Source organism: Lingula anatina, chromosome 3 (assembly GCF_051362555.1).
Source record: "Lingula anatina isolate TDL-2025a chromosome 3, LinAna3.0, whole genome shotgun sequence".
Lineage (NCBI taxonomy): Eukaryota > Metazoa > Brachiopoda > Lingulata > Lingulida > Lingulidae > Lingula > Lingula anatina.
Window position 1 is genome coordinate 25,896,446 of NC_141769.1, and position 15,317 is coordinate 25,911,762.

General features: G+C 35.2%; 1 protein-coding gene across 2 annotated transcripts; it reads right to left on the reverse strand.

Annotated features, from left to right (window-relative positions):
* Window positions 1-5: 5 nt before the first annotated feature.
* On the reverse strand, window positions 6-13,568 carry LOC106150535 (uncharacterized). 2 transcript variants are annotated; one of them, XM_013523405.2, is made up of 21 exons: window positions 13,405-13,568; window positions 11,753-11,997; window positions 10,728-10,828; window positions 9,984-10,137; window positions 9,516-9,587; window positions 9,236-9,284; window positions 9,007-9,042; window positions 8,473-8,525; window positions 7,850-8,046; window positions 7,040-7,190; window positions 6,271-6,926; window positions 5,663-5,860; window positions 5,041-5,253; window positions 4,171-4,684; window positions 3,923-3,994; window positions 3,437-3,585; window positions 2,710-2,881; window positions 2,241-2,297; window positions 1,904-1,986; window positions 1,470-1,601; window positions 6-1,198 (listed from the first exon to the last, which is right to left on the reverse strand). In XM_013523405.2, exons 1-21 carry the CDS (start codon window positions 13,551-13,553, stop codon window positions 1,064-1,066), a joined length of 3,588 nt encoding a protein of 1,195 aa, XP_013378859.2. In that variant the 5' UTR covers window positions 13,554-13,568; the 3' UTR covers window positions 6-1,063. The 2 variants fall into 2 exon arrangements, with proteins under 2 accessions (XP_013378859.2, XP_013378858.2); XM_013523404.3 differs by lacking the exon at window positions 13,405-13,568 and adding an exon at window positions 12,343-12,569.
* Window positions 13,569-15,317: the final 1,749 nt, after the last annotated feature.

Consider the following 15,317-nt stretch of genomic DNA (forward strand, 5'->3'; position numbering starts at 1 on the left):
CAGTTTTGAGAAATAACTAGGCAATTGCTTTACATGTCAAAACACCCATTTGTTACTGTGACTTAAAAAAATCATTTGAATAAAGTTGAATAAAGACAATTTTCAAGTAGTTAATGTGTACATACACAATGAAGAGTGTACAGTTATGTTTCTTTCCTTTTATTTGACAGTTTTTTCAAATTAGACTGGTTTTACTAGCATGTCTGAGAGAGCTTGGAGAAGTTTTGGAGAAAGGTCGATCAGGGTTCAATGTACAACTTTTTTAACTCACAGAATGCTCCTTAAGTAGATACCAGAGGCCCAAGGACTTTGAGAAACTGAAAAAATACCTGCATCACAATTAAAACAATTAACAAAACCATCCCATACATCTCGCAGCACCACAGACATTAAAACATTGTTCGTCTTGCATACAACTCAAAATTGCACATTAATTCACAAAATTGCATCTTATTTACAGGATGTAAGATGTACAAAATCAAATACTGTAAAAAATCTAGAAGCCCTGTACATAATTTACAATAAATTTATAACCCTTAAATTACCTTTTCAATTATAAGGGTATTCATAAGGGCACTGATAGTAGAGTTCACCTATTCTCTAACAAAAAGAAGGATATTTTCTGTCAAATAACTCAAAATTTTGCACAATTTTTTCTAACTAACAACACTTTCTATCTTATTTCACTGAATAATCACTTTTTCTGTTACTATTGTTGTATGAAAAAATTCTGAATTCTGCCAAATCTACTTGCAGTACATAAATATGTTGCTGGGAATACATCAACCATGTTCTCTAACAGCCTATGACGAATGGTGAAAATATTTTGATTAATTTTCTTAGTTCAATATATCTCTCCATCAAATATCATGCTTAATCTAAATAGGGTCTGAGTCTTGAAGGTTCTTTTCTTAAACTCTTGATTTCTTCTTCCATTACTATGCACTAGATCATTAATTATTTTTTTCTTTAACCCCTGTTGTCAGACCAGCCCTATCTTATGGTTACTGGTCGTTACATCTGGGCCAATGGTCATTTGTCCAGCACGCTTTGTTCTTCATTTCTATGTACTTGCTTGTCTGGGTTCTCCTTTCTTAGGAGTTTCTGGCTGTGCACTCACTTGAGCCGCTAGTTCAGCAAACTTGGCCATGTAGTCAAGACTATTCTCATTCATCAGGGCACTGATAGTAGAGTCCACCTATTCAATAACCAAAAAAAAAAAGTTAGGAGGTTAAACATTACATCCCAATACCATCATCTCACTTATTTGTTGTAAACACAGAAACACTGCACCATTTACCATTCCATCATAACAAAATCTTGTTAAATTCTGTCACAATTTTTCCCTTAATTTATTAATTACGTTTTAACTTCTATGTCAAAACATCTGTTTGTGATTTGATATAACACTTTTCTTCACTTTAAACCAGCTAAAAAATTCAATCAATCAATAAATAAATCAGTCTTACATCAAATCTTGAAGCAATGGAATCTCTGCTGCATTCATTAAATAATGGGGTAGTTGGAATCACTGAACTGGTTAAGGAGACGTCCTTCTTCAAGGGGGACTCTAACAGACTGCCAAGGGATATGTCACCCATCTAAAAAAAAATTATCAGTATGAAGTACTACCTGTTTATGAACTGATCAGGTAACCAAGACAATCAATTTTAATCAAATTGGCAATTATTATTAAAGACATTGAAATTTTTGTCATATTGCCAACAATCTATATCCTTTGAGATCAAGTTAGATTATGCAATTTTTTTAGCATTTTCTGAAAGTAGTTCGCATGACATTTATATTTTCAGGTAAACCAACATAATTTTTTTTATCACTGTGTGGGAAATGACGCATTTCATTACAAAAAAATCCCTTTTACTTATTATTAAAAAAAACATACTTCTCCATTGAACCACTTCTCTGGGGAACTAAGCCCCTGAAAACCCAGGGTTGTACTGCTCATGGGGGGAGTGCTTGGTCGCTCTGAAAAGTTAGAAATGAAGGTATATACTGCTGGGTTCTGATTTCATGAAAAATGTGATATCATGTTTCAAAATTTTCACGTCAAACTCATTTGTTTAATATATGTGCTTAACTATGCTGGTTTATTCAATGCACTTTATATTCTTAAAATTCTGATAAATAATAAAGACTTGCTAAATTATGTCATTGACTGATCTGATGATGTCCTTGATTACTTAATGATGTTAAAGTAGGCAACTAAACACAGTACTTACCTAAGACATTCTCCAGAGCAAAGTCAATGAGCTTATCTGCAGACTCTGATACTGCAACTGAAAAATCAAGGAAATAACTTTTACAGCTAAGCAATAACTATAATCCCATTTTCTATCTGGTGAAAATCAAGAATTGCATGAGTGGTGGTTATGTCATCAACTTGAGTTGCTTTCAAGCAATGAAAAATTACACAACTTGAAACTAAACAATTTTTGAGAAAGAGTATGAAAGCAAAGAATCGGGCACAGGCATGCTGTGGGAAATTTAAATAAGTAAATAACAGTGTAACTAAGCAATTGATAGTATACACAAACAAACACACACTCAAAAAATCCACCTGAAGAACAGACCTCACAAAACGACTATCCAATCAAAACTGAAGACTCATGACCAAACACAGCAAAATAACAGAGGGCAAAAAAACTGGAAACATTTCCTACAAAATGAACACTATGTGGCAGCACTCACCAGGAGGAGCCTCAGGCAGTGATATGTCCAGAAATGATGACATATTTGGCGGGGATGTAAAGTTTGATGTATTCCCTCTGGCAGGCACATTGTCACTGAGTCCAAACTCGTTGAGAGGCGCCATGGTACTGGAGCTGGTGACAGTGGTGGTGACAGAAGTGGTGGTAGGTGTCTGAAGTATAGCAAGATTCTATTAATTATCACTGCGCCATATTTATACATATGCCTGGATATTTAAAACGTAAATCTTTCCTCAAATGAGTCTAAGAAGATAACTCATAATTTAAACAAAAAAATTTTGCATGATAAAAAACTGACACACTTTCATATCTTACATGTCCCAAAATAATTTTAACAGGTGTATAAAAAAATATGCACAACACTTAAAATTTGACCTTCTGTAATTTTGTCACTATAATTCAAAGAAATTCACAAAATTCTGATAAATAATATTGTTTCTGGCACTCTTTAAGTTTTTATTCTGTACCCTTTATAGCTGCAATGCCAAATTCAACACAGAGACCATTCCAACAAGTAGGATACGGTGAAATTCCATATAATTACATTGGATAATATCTGCATTTTCAAAATGTTAAGTTTCTTTTTTTTTTTCATTTAACTTACCTGAGTGATCTCCAACATCTTAACAATTATCAACTTACCTGAGTGATCCCCAGCATATAAGCAATTACCAAAATAAAAAGTTTTCATTTTTCATACAACTTACCTGAGTGATCCCCAGCATATTAGCCAGGACAGGTGAGCTAGCAGCCTGTATCCCAGACACTCCAGATAACATAGGTGAAGGAGCCAGGTCAGAACTTGATATGGGCCCGGGTGAGTTACTGCTACCCTGGATTACAGCCATGGGAGACTCTGAAAATGACAGAAAAAGTCCATGTTTTAATGTGTGTTTATGTGAAGATGGAATTCTTTGAAGATATCATTAAAAATGATGATTTGTCTTATTTTCTTCCCTTAATTGAATAAATTCTGGAGGTCCTAAATATCAGCAGTGGAAAAATCATAGCATTACACCTGTCATAAGCCTATTGCAAAATCATTTTTGGTGGAAGATTTGAATTAAGTCATAGATATCTCAGAAATAATTCCATGTCTAATACAAATTGACTAAAAAGTAATTATTATATATCTCCCTTTTTCAGTTCTTGCATAAAAACAGTAATGATGCCAAGGTTTTTTAATGACCTACCTGCTCTGACGTGTAGCAGAGTGGAACTGCCTGGAAGAGCCTGCACAGTGAGTGGAGACAGGGACGCAGATCCTGCAATATTACAGATAAAGATATAATGATATACAGGATACAAATCATGTTTGAGCATGGACCCATTTTAAAAAAGATCAATATCTATCAGAGTCAAGCATGCACTTCATGTAAAATTGTAAATTAAAACTTGCTCCACCCATATCGTTGCAACTGAACTAAGTCTATATCAATACCTTGCACTAAAGGAGCAGGTGCTATCTTCCTATATCCCTGACCTAGGCTACTGTCTGTGGTCATCTGGCCCTGGGCACTGTCCGAGGTGACCAGCTGTGTGCCCTGCTGACCCCCAACTATGGTCTGGACAGTGGTCACTGCACTGGGGAAAATACTGACCAGTGGCTGGGAACTGACCACAGCCTGCACTTGGGCCACCAACTGTTGAGACTGGCCATCAATGACAGATTGTCCATCTAAAACTGACCCACTGCCAGGATGAAGAACTGACCCACCGCTGCCACCAGTGGTGATATTTTGATTTGCTAACTGTTGCTGCTGAATGATAGGGATAAAAGAGCCTGATGGGACGGCGCCTGTTGAGAGCTGTGAGGGTGATCCGTGTATCACAGGCAGGCCCATGATGTGACGTGTTGGCACTGTGGCCTTGGGAAGAAGGGTTCGCTGGACCACCATTGGCTTCCGCACCATCCTGCTTCGCATTTTGTTCTTTTGTGAGAAAAGGTCTTGTCTCTGTTAAAAAAAGATCATATAAACCCTTATCACTCTTTTTTACTTATCAAATGCTTTTAATTGAAGTCATCTGTGCTTGTATCTTTATTTTAATGTAACTTGATGTAACTAGTATTATCATCATTCAATGCTTAACAAGAAATATTCTATTCGCAAATATTCACCACATCATTGACTTTCTTAAACACATAATGATGAACATCAGAAGTTTGTCACAAATACAATGCTTAGTAAAAATCATATTTGTCACATTTCTTTGTAATCGGACGAAGCTGGAAAGACACACATGCAATACATTTATAAAAATCATTCCAAAATCATTCATGCCTTTGTTCACTCAGATAACTCATACTCACAGAGAGCCTGCTGAGCTGTTCCATGAAGTTCCTGGCTTCTGCCTGTGTGTTCTGAGTATGTATCAACTGTGCTTCAGTCACTTTTATGTGGTTCTTCTGGTGGCTCTGGGACTTGGGGGCAGGGAAATCTGCTGGTTTTCTGAACACGGAGTCATCTTCTTTGTTCTTGTCACTGACATCTGCTGCCTTGTCACCTCCGCTTTGTGTCCGCCTCTGAAAATTTGATTTCTTGAAGTGAGCATGAAGCTATCCTGAATTTCATACACATAAACCAGGGATGAGATATTTCGTAACAACAAAATCATCCAAAAAGTCAGAAATCTGCTAATAAGCAAAAAATGTCATACCTGATAAACTACTAAAATTCCTTCAAAAAAGTGACCAAGTTTATATTTCAGACACTAAAGATGGATGCCACAGTACATTTATTTCCAAACCAAGAAAAAGTAGCAAAGTAAACAACTTTACTTTTCCTTTTGATAAAACATCTAAATATGTAAATATTAGCTGTGATGAGAAACTGCCGAAACCACATGAAAAGTAACAAAGCAAACTTCTTGATGTAGGAGATAAGGTTAATGCTTGGCAGATAGAAAGGACACAGCAGGCACAAATGACATACCCTAGAAACAGGAGAGCTTCTTCCATCGGTATTCCTTCTTGATGTCTTGGGAGTGGATGGACTTTTTCCCATCTGTCCTCCTCTGACAGACGGACTTCTGGTGCTGCCCCCAGGACTTCTGTTCTGACTTGAACGGTTTCTTGGTGACCCGCCAGTGTGAACATTGCCACAACATTTACACGGTGAAGAAGAGCCAGGCTAAAACAAGTAAAAGTCCAATAAGTTGTTTGAACATTATGCTCACAAGAAGAATTTGATAATATCCATCTATCCACCCTTTTCAAAATATAATATGAGAAGTAGAAAATGAAGGTGGGCAAGGTGAAAAAAATCAGAATATATGAGGAAAAAACAGCGGAATTTTACTGAACTGAAAAGTTAGACTATCAAACTACAGAACTATGCAAACTCTAGCATAGCAGATTTGCATCAGATGCAAAATATTTTCTGCCATTAGCCAATTCTATCATAAATCTAGTTCAAAGTGTTGATTAAGCTATAATCATCCAGCTATGTGACTAAATGGAATTTTAGCTTGGACTGAGTAAGATGATTTATGTTTAGCCCTGGGTTTCACCTGAAGCACTAATCACCAGTTTAATGCCTACCTGTTTCGGCTTGGAGAAGTCTGTGAACTCTGACATTGCCAAATGCACCAGCCTCCTAAGCATATTCGACAGTGAGGCATTCTCTAGGTGTGGTGTCTCGTTAGGTTCCTCCCACTCATACTCCAGCACCAGTTTCTCTGGAGACCCAAGAATAAGGTGGATATGGGCTATGCTTAGGTTTTCTGCCTCCTGAAGAGTCCAGCCATTACGAAAACGCTCCACTTCCGACCTCCTTTGTTCTTCATTACTCTCATTAACAGTTTTCTTCTTCTGTTCTTCGTTATTCTCACTGGATGTTTTTTCTGTACTTTTATGAGTATTATTATCATTATTTGAACTATTATTGCACTGCAATGCCACGCTGGTTGCTGCATCTTCATCAGCTCTGTTGTAAACTAATAAATTGTTTCCGTGGGTGTTACTAAGGCAGCTAGTTTCCATAGTTACAGACTTGTCCTTTTCTGAAGCTCCCGATGTCTTGGGGTCCACTGATAATGGGGCATTTTTATTGTTATTGTTGATATGACCTTTGTCTGGCTGTTCTTTATCAACAGAACCTGCAGCCTGGGTTGCACTGTTAGAGTCATCACTAAGAACATCGGCCGCCTGCCTTTTATTACCAGCTTTCTTTTTTTCGGTTTCTTGAGCTTCTTTATCTGAAATAAATACAACTCACACTAACATCTTTATCCTTTCAGTAATTTACTGAGTGAGGTTCAATTTTAATGACATAATCCAAATATCATAAAGTAGCAATACGGTAACTCACCTAAGATATGCTGCTTGTAGTTTTCGAAGCCCAGATCTAATTTGTTCTGTGGTGTGGGTTTCAGTGTGACTGGGGCAAGATGCTGTGCTTCTAGGCTTGGATATATCCTCAGTCTAGGCTCAGGCTCATCATACACCTTAAAACTCTCTTTCTGAAGGTGCTGTTAAGGAATTTAATACCAGTAGGACTGAAGGTCTTCCATGTAGAGAACACCTTAAGGGTATACTATTAGCAATAGAAAATGCCCAAAATGGACCATCTTTACGTTCTAGGAATCCTATTAAGAAAGCTACCTATTTTTCACAATGCAACTCGTAAATACAACTGAACCCTTCATACTTAAGTTCCTGATGTTGAAATTTCCTTCTGAAATGAACAGAAAAACAGGGTGGTCCAAGGGACTGACCTGCAGGAACAGGTCAAACAATGATTCATGGGTAGCAGAAAATTGCTTTATTTTCGAGGAAAATTCAATTTGGTAGGAATATCACTAATATCACAGATATATTACCTTTAATGGTCTTAGTATTGCATATCTGATTTGTTTCATTGTATACCTTTATTGTCTTTTTATGATATTTTTGATAAATCCCAAACTTTTCCTTCATTTAAAAGAATGCTGGTATATATTATGTTCTTTTAGATTATGTGATTGGCTTTGGTTGAAATAACTTAATTGCAACATTCACTTTTTTTGTATGAGAATATTTTGAGTCTAGACCAATAACTGAAATTCCTGAAAACTGAACAAATAAAAACTCCAAAGATAATGCACAGTGTACATTTTTCAGGACATGTTACCAAGGATACAAGTAGCTGCCTCTGTGGTTTCCACTTCTTCTGGAGGTATTCAATAATACTCCCCAGTCTCCTCTCCAATTTTACTGTCATTCTTATCCTTGGGTTCTGGGCTTGTGACTGGACATGGGCATAGGCTGCATTGCTCCTTGGTTGCAACTCCAAGACACATCTTTCTGGGACTTTTGGTGGCTCTTCATCTCTGGTCTCTGAATGAAGGAAAACATGTTCAAATCACAGCTAGCAAAGTCTCACAATAACTGAAGACAATGACACCCCCCCTCCCCTTACACCTCTCCCCTGGGCCCTTAAAAATAAAAATGTAAACAAAAAATAATTTTAGTCCACTTTTCATTCCTTTCTATGCAATGCATATTTCATAAGACTAAACTCTTTTTTAAACTTAGCTCAAACCTGGCAACTCTTACTTAGAAACACAATATTAGGGGCGGATTGAGACCGTCTTCTGGGGCTTCTGGAAGACAGTCAGATTTTCAAGTTTACATTGACGTGTATCTTATTTTTTTCTGTCGGAAGACGGTCAAAAATAGAGGATGGATTAACAAAGATAATTTGGAAGACGGTCAGAAAATAGCTCTGGATCCACCCCTGCAATATAATACTTAGATACCTACCTTCCTCCACATTATTCAATTTTTTCAATGCTTTACACACTGGAGTCTTCAATCTGAAAGACAAACCACAATGCATCAACATAACTATCTATTATAAATTATCTCTTAACCAGCAGATCTTACAGAAAGCTAACACTCCAACTTCAATGTGCCAAATTCGAGACAGATGTTTTTGTTACATTTTTATCTGTTTTCTTTACCTTAATTTTAAAGGTCTGTTTATTTTGAACTTAATTCAATCTCAATGTAAATCTTTTTTTTAAATAAAATTCCTATTGGAACTCATTTATCTCTAACACTTCAACCCTTTGGTTGCAATGATTTAAATCAACTTATTACTGCTTTATTAAGTTGCCACTATTTGCGCAAACCAAGGGTAGGACAACAGAGGAATTAATCTGGCCATCTTTGGTAGGAGTTTGTAATCACAAGGTCTCCCAGTGAAAATACATATTAGTACTTAGTTAAGCTGTTTCAACTAGACTGAAAACGCCATCTTGACTTTATATCACTACAGCATGGCATGAGGTTTACCTGAAAGTTTTGCCCTTCACCTTCACACACGTTGTGCTGAAATAAAAAAAAATCAACAACATAAAACCTGCTCTAACAAAAACTAAGCCTAAAATTGTTTTTATATATAAATGTTCTATTTTTTTATACACAATGGACGAAAAAATTATAATTTCCAAAAATCTTGTATAAATTTTTACAACTCTCTGCATACATAAACTTGCACTATTTGTAAATTATTTCCACTCACCCCTTATGTATCAGCTCTGTCAGCTTTTGACCATTCTTCTCAGATAGAGCTGAAATGAGATTTTAAAAAGTATTTAATTTTTGTTTTACAATATGACATCCTTTCAGTAAAACATTTTATATTTAATTGATGTGGAATGTTCTTTTCCAACAAATAAGAGGAAAACGGAAATCAAGACAGATCAGGCTCAGGATATGCATAACATTAAAAATTTAAGGATTAAGGAAACTTAAGGATTTTAACTCAGATAAGTAAGACACGGATCTTATATATGGCCTACCTCCTCCAATTCTCTTTCTTAGCTCCCCATAGTTAACTAACCCATACAACTCTTGTGTTGCTTTTTTTACTTCTGCAAATAGAAAAATGATTATTTCATAAAATATCGCATTTCTTGGTTCCTCTATAAATGCAATTTTTAAATTGAAAAGTATGGATTCCTTTTCTTTCCTTCTATTACTCTACTTTTTAAACTTTTAATGCAGTGTGTGTGTGTGTGTGTGTGTGTGTGTGTGTGTGTGTGTGTACGCACATGCATGCCTGTACACATAGAGGGCAGGGAGTAGAGAAGAAATCTACTTCCAACTTTCAAAAATTTTAAGACTGCTTTCATTTCACTACCTAAATATATCACTTTACCTAGAGATAACTTACTGAACACGTATCTTTAACATTTTAATATGAAAAATAATTATGAATGTCTGGTGAAAATCATGAGACTCAAATTTATAAGCTGACATAAACTTACCATCTCCAATATGAACATATTTAGAAATTTTATGCCATGTTCTGTAGTAGAAATGACGGACTTGTTCCTTATTCTTGATGAGATGGACAGGATCACCTTTGCGCTTGTGTTTCAAGGTGATCAGGTTCTGGATGGCGTCAAAATCTTTACCATACTGAAAATAATAATGAAGAAATGTCAAGACTATAATTCAAATGAAGTGTTGTTGACGTTTCTTTCATTTATCTAAATATTTGCCATAATTTAATAAAGCTCTTCTAAAATTAACTTAAACTTACTTAAGCATACTACATTTAAGTTGTTCTGTCATTTATTACCCACACATATTATAAAAAAAAAGAGAGATAGAAATGAATGAATATAATTTACATCACATTACTAATGTAAAAAATTCCAACCAAAAAACAACAAATATTTATATGTTTAAATCATCTGTATAGGTTTGAAGTATATTCCAGCTGCACTGCAGCTGTAGTGGATATTTCACCATTAACCTTCATATAAAAAGTTTCAGTCTAAATTTCTGACACATACCTGAGATGAGTTAGACTGTGAAATATTTATTTAAGGTCTGGGTAGTTTTTCTTTTTCTTTCCTTTCTAAAGGAAGTACTTAAGATAAGAAATATACACAAAGGGTTTTAATAGAAAGGCCCACTTCTTTTTTTTTATATATCATTTCAAACTAAGACAATATTACAGGAAAAAGGTTATTTGTGTGGAATAATTTGAAAAATCATCATACCTCATATAAACCTTCAAAGAAAGTGTCTTTATCCTCAAGAGTCCAGCCTTCCCAGGGACGTCTGGTTTTTGCATCTGGGGTGTTGGTCTTTGGTTCTTTAGCTAAAAATAAACATATTTTCAAAATATGTAATGAAAGTTTTTATGTATCCAGAACTTAGTATGATTTATACTCATCGGCTGATAGACTACAGTTTACCTGATAAACTGAATTGAAAAATAGTATCTGACATTCAAGATAACTTAAGTAGAAAAAATAATTTTCCCCATATCATAAAAATAAGCATTTCTTGGAACTACAAATCCTACAAATTACTCTCAAAGGGGTTAATTTAAACAAGTAACAAACAGTTCTCAAATATCATAAATAAACTGCCTCACTTTAAAATTCCTAGTATCAATATTATCAACCAACCACATGTAAAAACAACAATTATTCACAACAGTTGTCAAAATTCAGACCATTGACAACATCCATTATGGTTTAATTTAACAACAAAAAAAACAAGTTCAAAAAGGGCACATGCCCTAACAAAAATATTTGAAAAGATAGTCAGGTGTCTGAAAGGTCTCCATTTTCCTTTTGGAAAAAAAACATAGGTATTCAAATTACACAATAGTAACAGTACTTAATAAAGTTCGGATCACAGCTGCACAAGACCTTGGAACTTGTGAATTATATTCTTTTAATGGTGCCTTTCTGTATTTTATCTACACCATGCTTAGTTATATTTAAATGCATATCACAACCTCAAATTTGTACTTGGTGACATAATTGGGTTAAACCTACTGGTGGCATGGTCGTAGGTAGTATAGGGTGATACATTGACATACATATGCGTATGTAAAACAACAATCAAAATCTTTAAAGATGTTAATAAAATTTGACACTTAAAGCAAACTGATCACTATTTGTACACAATATAATACATTAAGCTTTATAAACGAGAAAGCAACATCCTCAACATGTATGACCGTCCTCTTCCTGTCACTCTACTAATAAGTTTACCGATAATTTTTTCATACCTGGCTTTTTGGGAGGTGAATTGGGTGGGCTGAAATCTTTCTTTGTTCGCTTTAAGGACCTAGTACTTGATCTGGTTGCGATTTGGTGAGAAGGAGCTTCTTCTGAAATCCCATTCTCTGGCTGAGACTCGGACAAACTACGACTTCGGTTTTGTGGATCCTGTGCATTATCCAGAAACTGGGTGGAATTGGACGTTTTTAGGCTTCTCGTTTCGTGCGCAACATTTTCTGAACCTACGGTCATTCTGTAAATCAAATATATAATTTGTTAATGAAAACTGTACACACATTTTATTTCTTTGTGATTTTATTCACACAACATTCTACAAAAATCTCTTGGAATCTATCTAATAATATGGGTCGCCATTTTGATTTTCACGACGCTCCAAGTTTTTCGGCACATTTTGAATAATTTTCAGCGAACTACAGAAAATATATACAGCAAAAAGGTGTACTTGACCATAGGAGTATGTGCATTCTATAACTGCGAAAAAATAACTATCATAAAATCTACTTTCACCGATTTGCATTGCTGAGAAAACTCAATCCGAAAATCAAAATGGCGGTATTTTTCAGCTGACAATATTTACCGTTCATCCAGCACTTTTTTCCCTTCGTTTTCCCCCGATGTAGTTCTCCTTCGCTTAACCATTGATTAAATTCCACAAAAGAGTATCAATACATCTCACGGTTAATTGCAACATCTACATTTTAACGATAAAGTATGCTCAACTTTTTCTACTTGTGTCCTTGTAGTACTACGTCAAGACCAAACAAGACGTAAGCTAACAAGGAAGAACGTGAGAAACATTTCTGTATCCATTTAAAGTTAAATATGATCTTTGTTCAATCAAATGATTCATACAAAAACAAAGCAGCAATGTCTATATGTAAATGAATTTTGATAATGTCAAATAATCAGGTTGTAAAGTTAGAAGAGAGAAAAGTTAACTACATATGTTTGTAATGGGAGAGGTCATGTGACCACAATTTTCTGAGATCCGTAGGCAAAGTGCTAAAAAACACCATAAAACTAAATAAAACCAAAATAAAAAATTTGTTTCCTGAGAACCGTTGGATATATTCGAACTCGCTCCCACAACGACTGTTTTAACTTATTTATGAACAATACACCGATTTTATCATAAATACATGATTATAAAGTAGTTGACACCATTCACTGCCATGCAAAAACATCAATGTGTACAAGCAGTGGGAAAGAATGTCAGATATCAAAAGAATTTAATAAGTGAAATGTACAGCCGAGGTGCCTTCACAGCTATGACAGACACTGTTGTTTTACCGCTGTTTCAAATACAGACAACAGTAGCTGTAAATTTCTGTTTCATAGGTTTCATAGGTTGCAAAGTGCGTTCGAATCAGGTTCAAAATAGGTCTGTTTTTAAACATGAAGTTTGATAAAATAGCAAGTCCCTGCAATTTGCAAGTATTACCGTTTAGTTGATGAGTAGATAAATTAGTTATCTGGCTCGTAATCAAACATAAATATGTTAATCTCAGTTTTTTCATGACAAGTTAATCAATGTTTTTGTTCGCGGTCAAATACTATCATAAATATTATCGCAAAATTATCTCAAATATCAAAAATTTAAACGTAACAAGTATTAATAATGGACCGATAATATTCTTACCTCTTTAGTGAACACTCCAAACTAAAAATCTGGATCAAATTTGAAGGGGAAACAGCCGATTTAATGCCTATACAGCTACATACTCTAAACAATAACCATGTTTGAGTAGGATTTGGCGGGAGCGAGGTCGAGGAAATCCCCTTGTTCATTGGCTACCTTTGTCACGTGAAAGGGAACTCCTTTGACCTAATTTTTCAGGGGGTTTCCTGTACTATTCCTGGCATAACAAAATCTGCACCATGACAATAATTCATAACAGGCAGCATAGTGAAAAATAAAGTAAAATTCTTTTACGAAATAACCACAATTGAATAACTGGAAAAACTTAAATTTCATTTTGTCAGTAAATGACCAGCATTTTCTTACATGGGTTTTCATTGGGTAAACGTCATGAAGAGGGATTGTAAATAACAAAATTAACACCAAACACATGTGACACACGACACTACTGTGTTCAGAAAAAATCTTATCGCTGTCATGAGTTATATATATTATAAAAAGAAATCGTAAGATATATGTGTGGGTAACTTGTTTGTCCGTAGCAACAGTATGCGGCATAAATTCCCACCAATAACATTTCTTCTTGCATCGATATAAAAGAAAATATTTGCGATGCGTATGAAACCAAGATTCATTCACGGAACGAATTATACTTTTGAATATGCAATAATGTCAAGATTGAATAGAAAACGCACCAATATTTCTAAATGAAGCCGTTTACATTTATTTGAAACATATACAAACGTTTAATGATTTTAGAGTCCCATATACCACTGAGACACAGTCAGTCTTGTTTTTGAAGAGAAGAGAAATAAATTAAATGAAACTGAAATCGAAAAAAAAATCTTCAGTTCGGTCTTTTGAACATTTTTTCAGAACAATAATAATTCATAATTATTGTTCTGTTTGTTTTTCTTTGATATTGCCAAACCAACCAGCCTCCCCCCCCCCCCCCCCCCCCCCACCCCCCCAATTTCAAAGCGTTATCGGCGACATAATAAACGTGTTTTATTTTCCAGGCACATTTAAATGGTAACACGAGAATTATCGGTGGCATCAGGGGTTACATCTTTATATATTATCATACGATTTCCCTGTTTCCCTGGGTTTCCCCTTTGAGAGAGAGAGAGAGAGAGAGAGATGAAATCGGTTTCACATGTCACATGTTGTCATCTTTTCAACAGATTCAAAATACTTTTAGATCTATATGTAGCAGAAAGTAAGACAGGATAATTACCCTACAGGGCAAGGGCGTGGTACTATTGCTAAAAGAAACCAAAGACCGCATGAATGACAATGTTATTTCCATGGTTACTGCGACAGACCGCATGAACAACCCGCAAGGACCCGCATCTGCTCATCGCATCCGCATTTACTCTAGTAAGGTCAGATGCCGGAGGGCCGTTTCACATCGCATGCAAGTACGGTCGGCGGTAATGAACCAAAGTTTTAGTAAATACATACAGGTAAGTTTATCAAGTTTTTTTTTCATGATAAGTCAGTCAATGTTGTTTGTTAGCAGTAAAAAAAAAATAGCAGAAACAGATTCAAGACTGAAGCAAAAGGAGTTGATAGAAATGAAAAGGTCAACAGAAGGTGGTGACGAGAGGCAAGAAAACTGTCTTATGCTTGCAATCATAAAAGAGAGCCAAATGAAATGGAAAATAAGTTGGAAATTTAAATAAATGGAACACAAACTAATATGATTGAAAACGGTGTAGCCTAGGATGAATAAGAAAATAATAAATAAAAAGTTACTAGAAAATGTCTGAAAAACTGAAAGGAAAACCCGAAAGAAGCTACATTACGTTCAAAAGTTCAAGTGAATCGAAGAGGGAGAAAAACCATCTGGATATTTTTGTAATCTTTAATATTATCGCAAAATTTTAAATCACAAAAAAACTTTAAGGTAG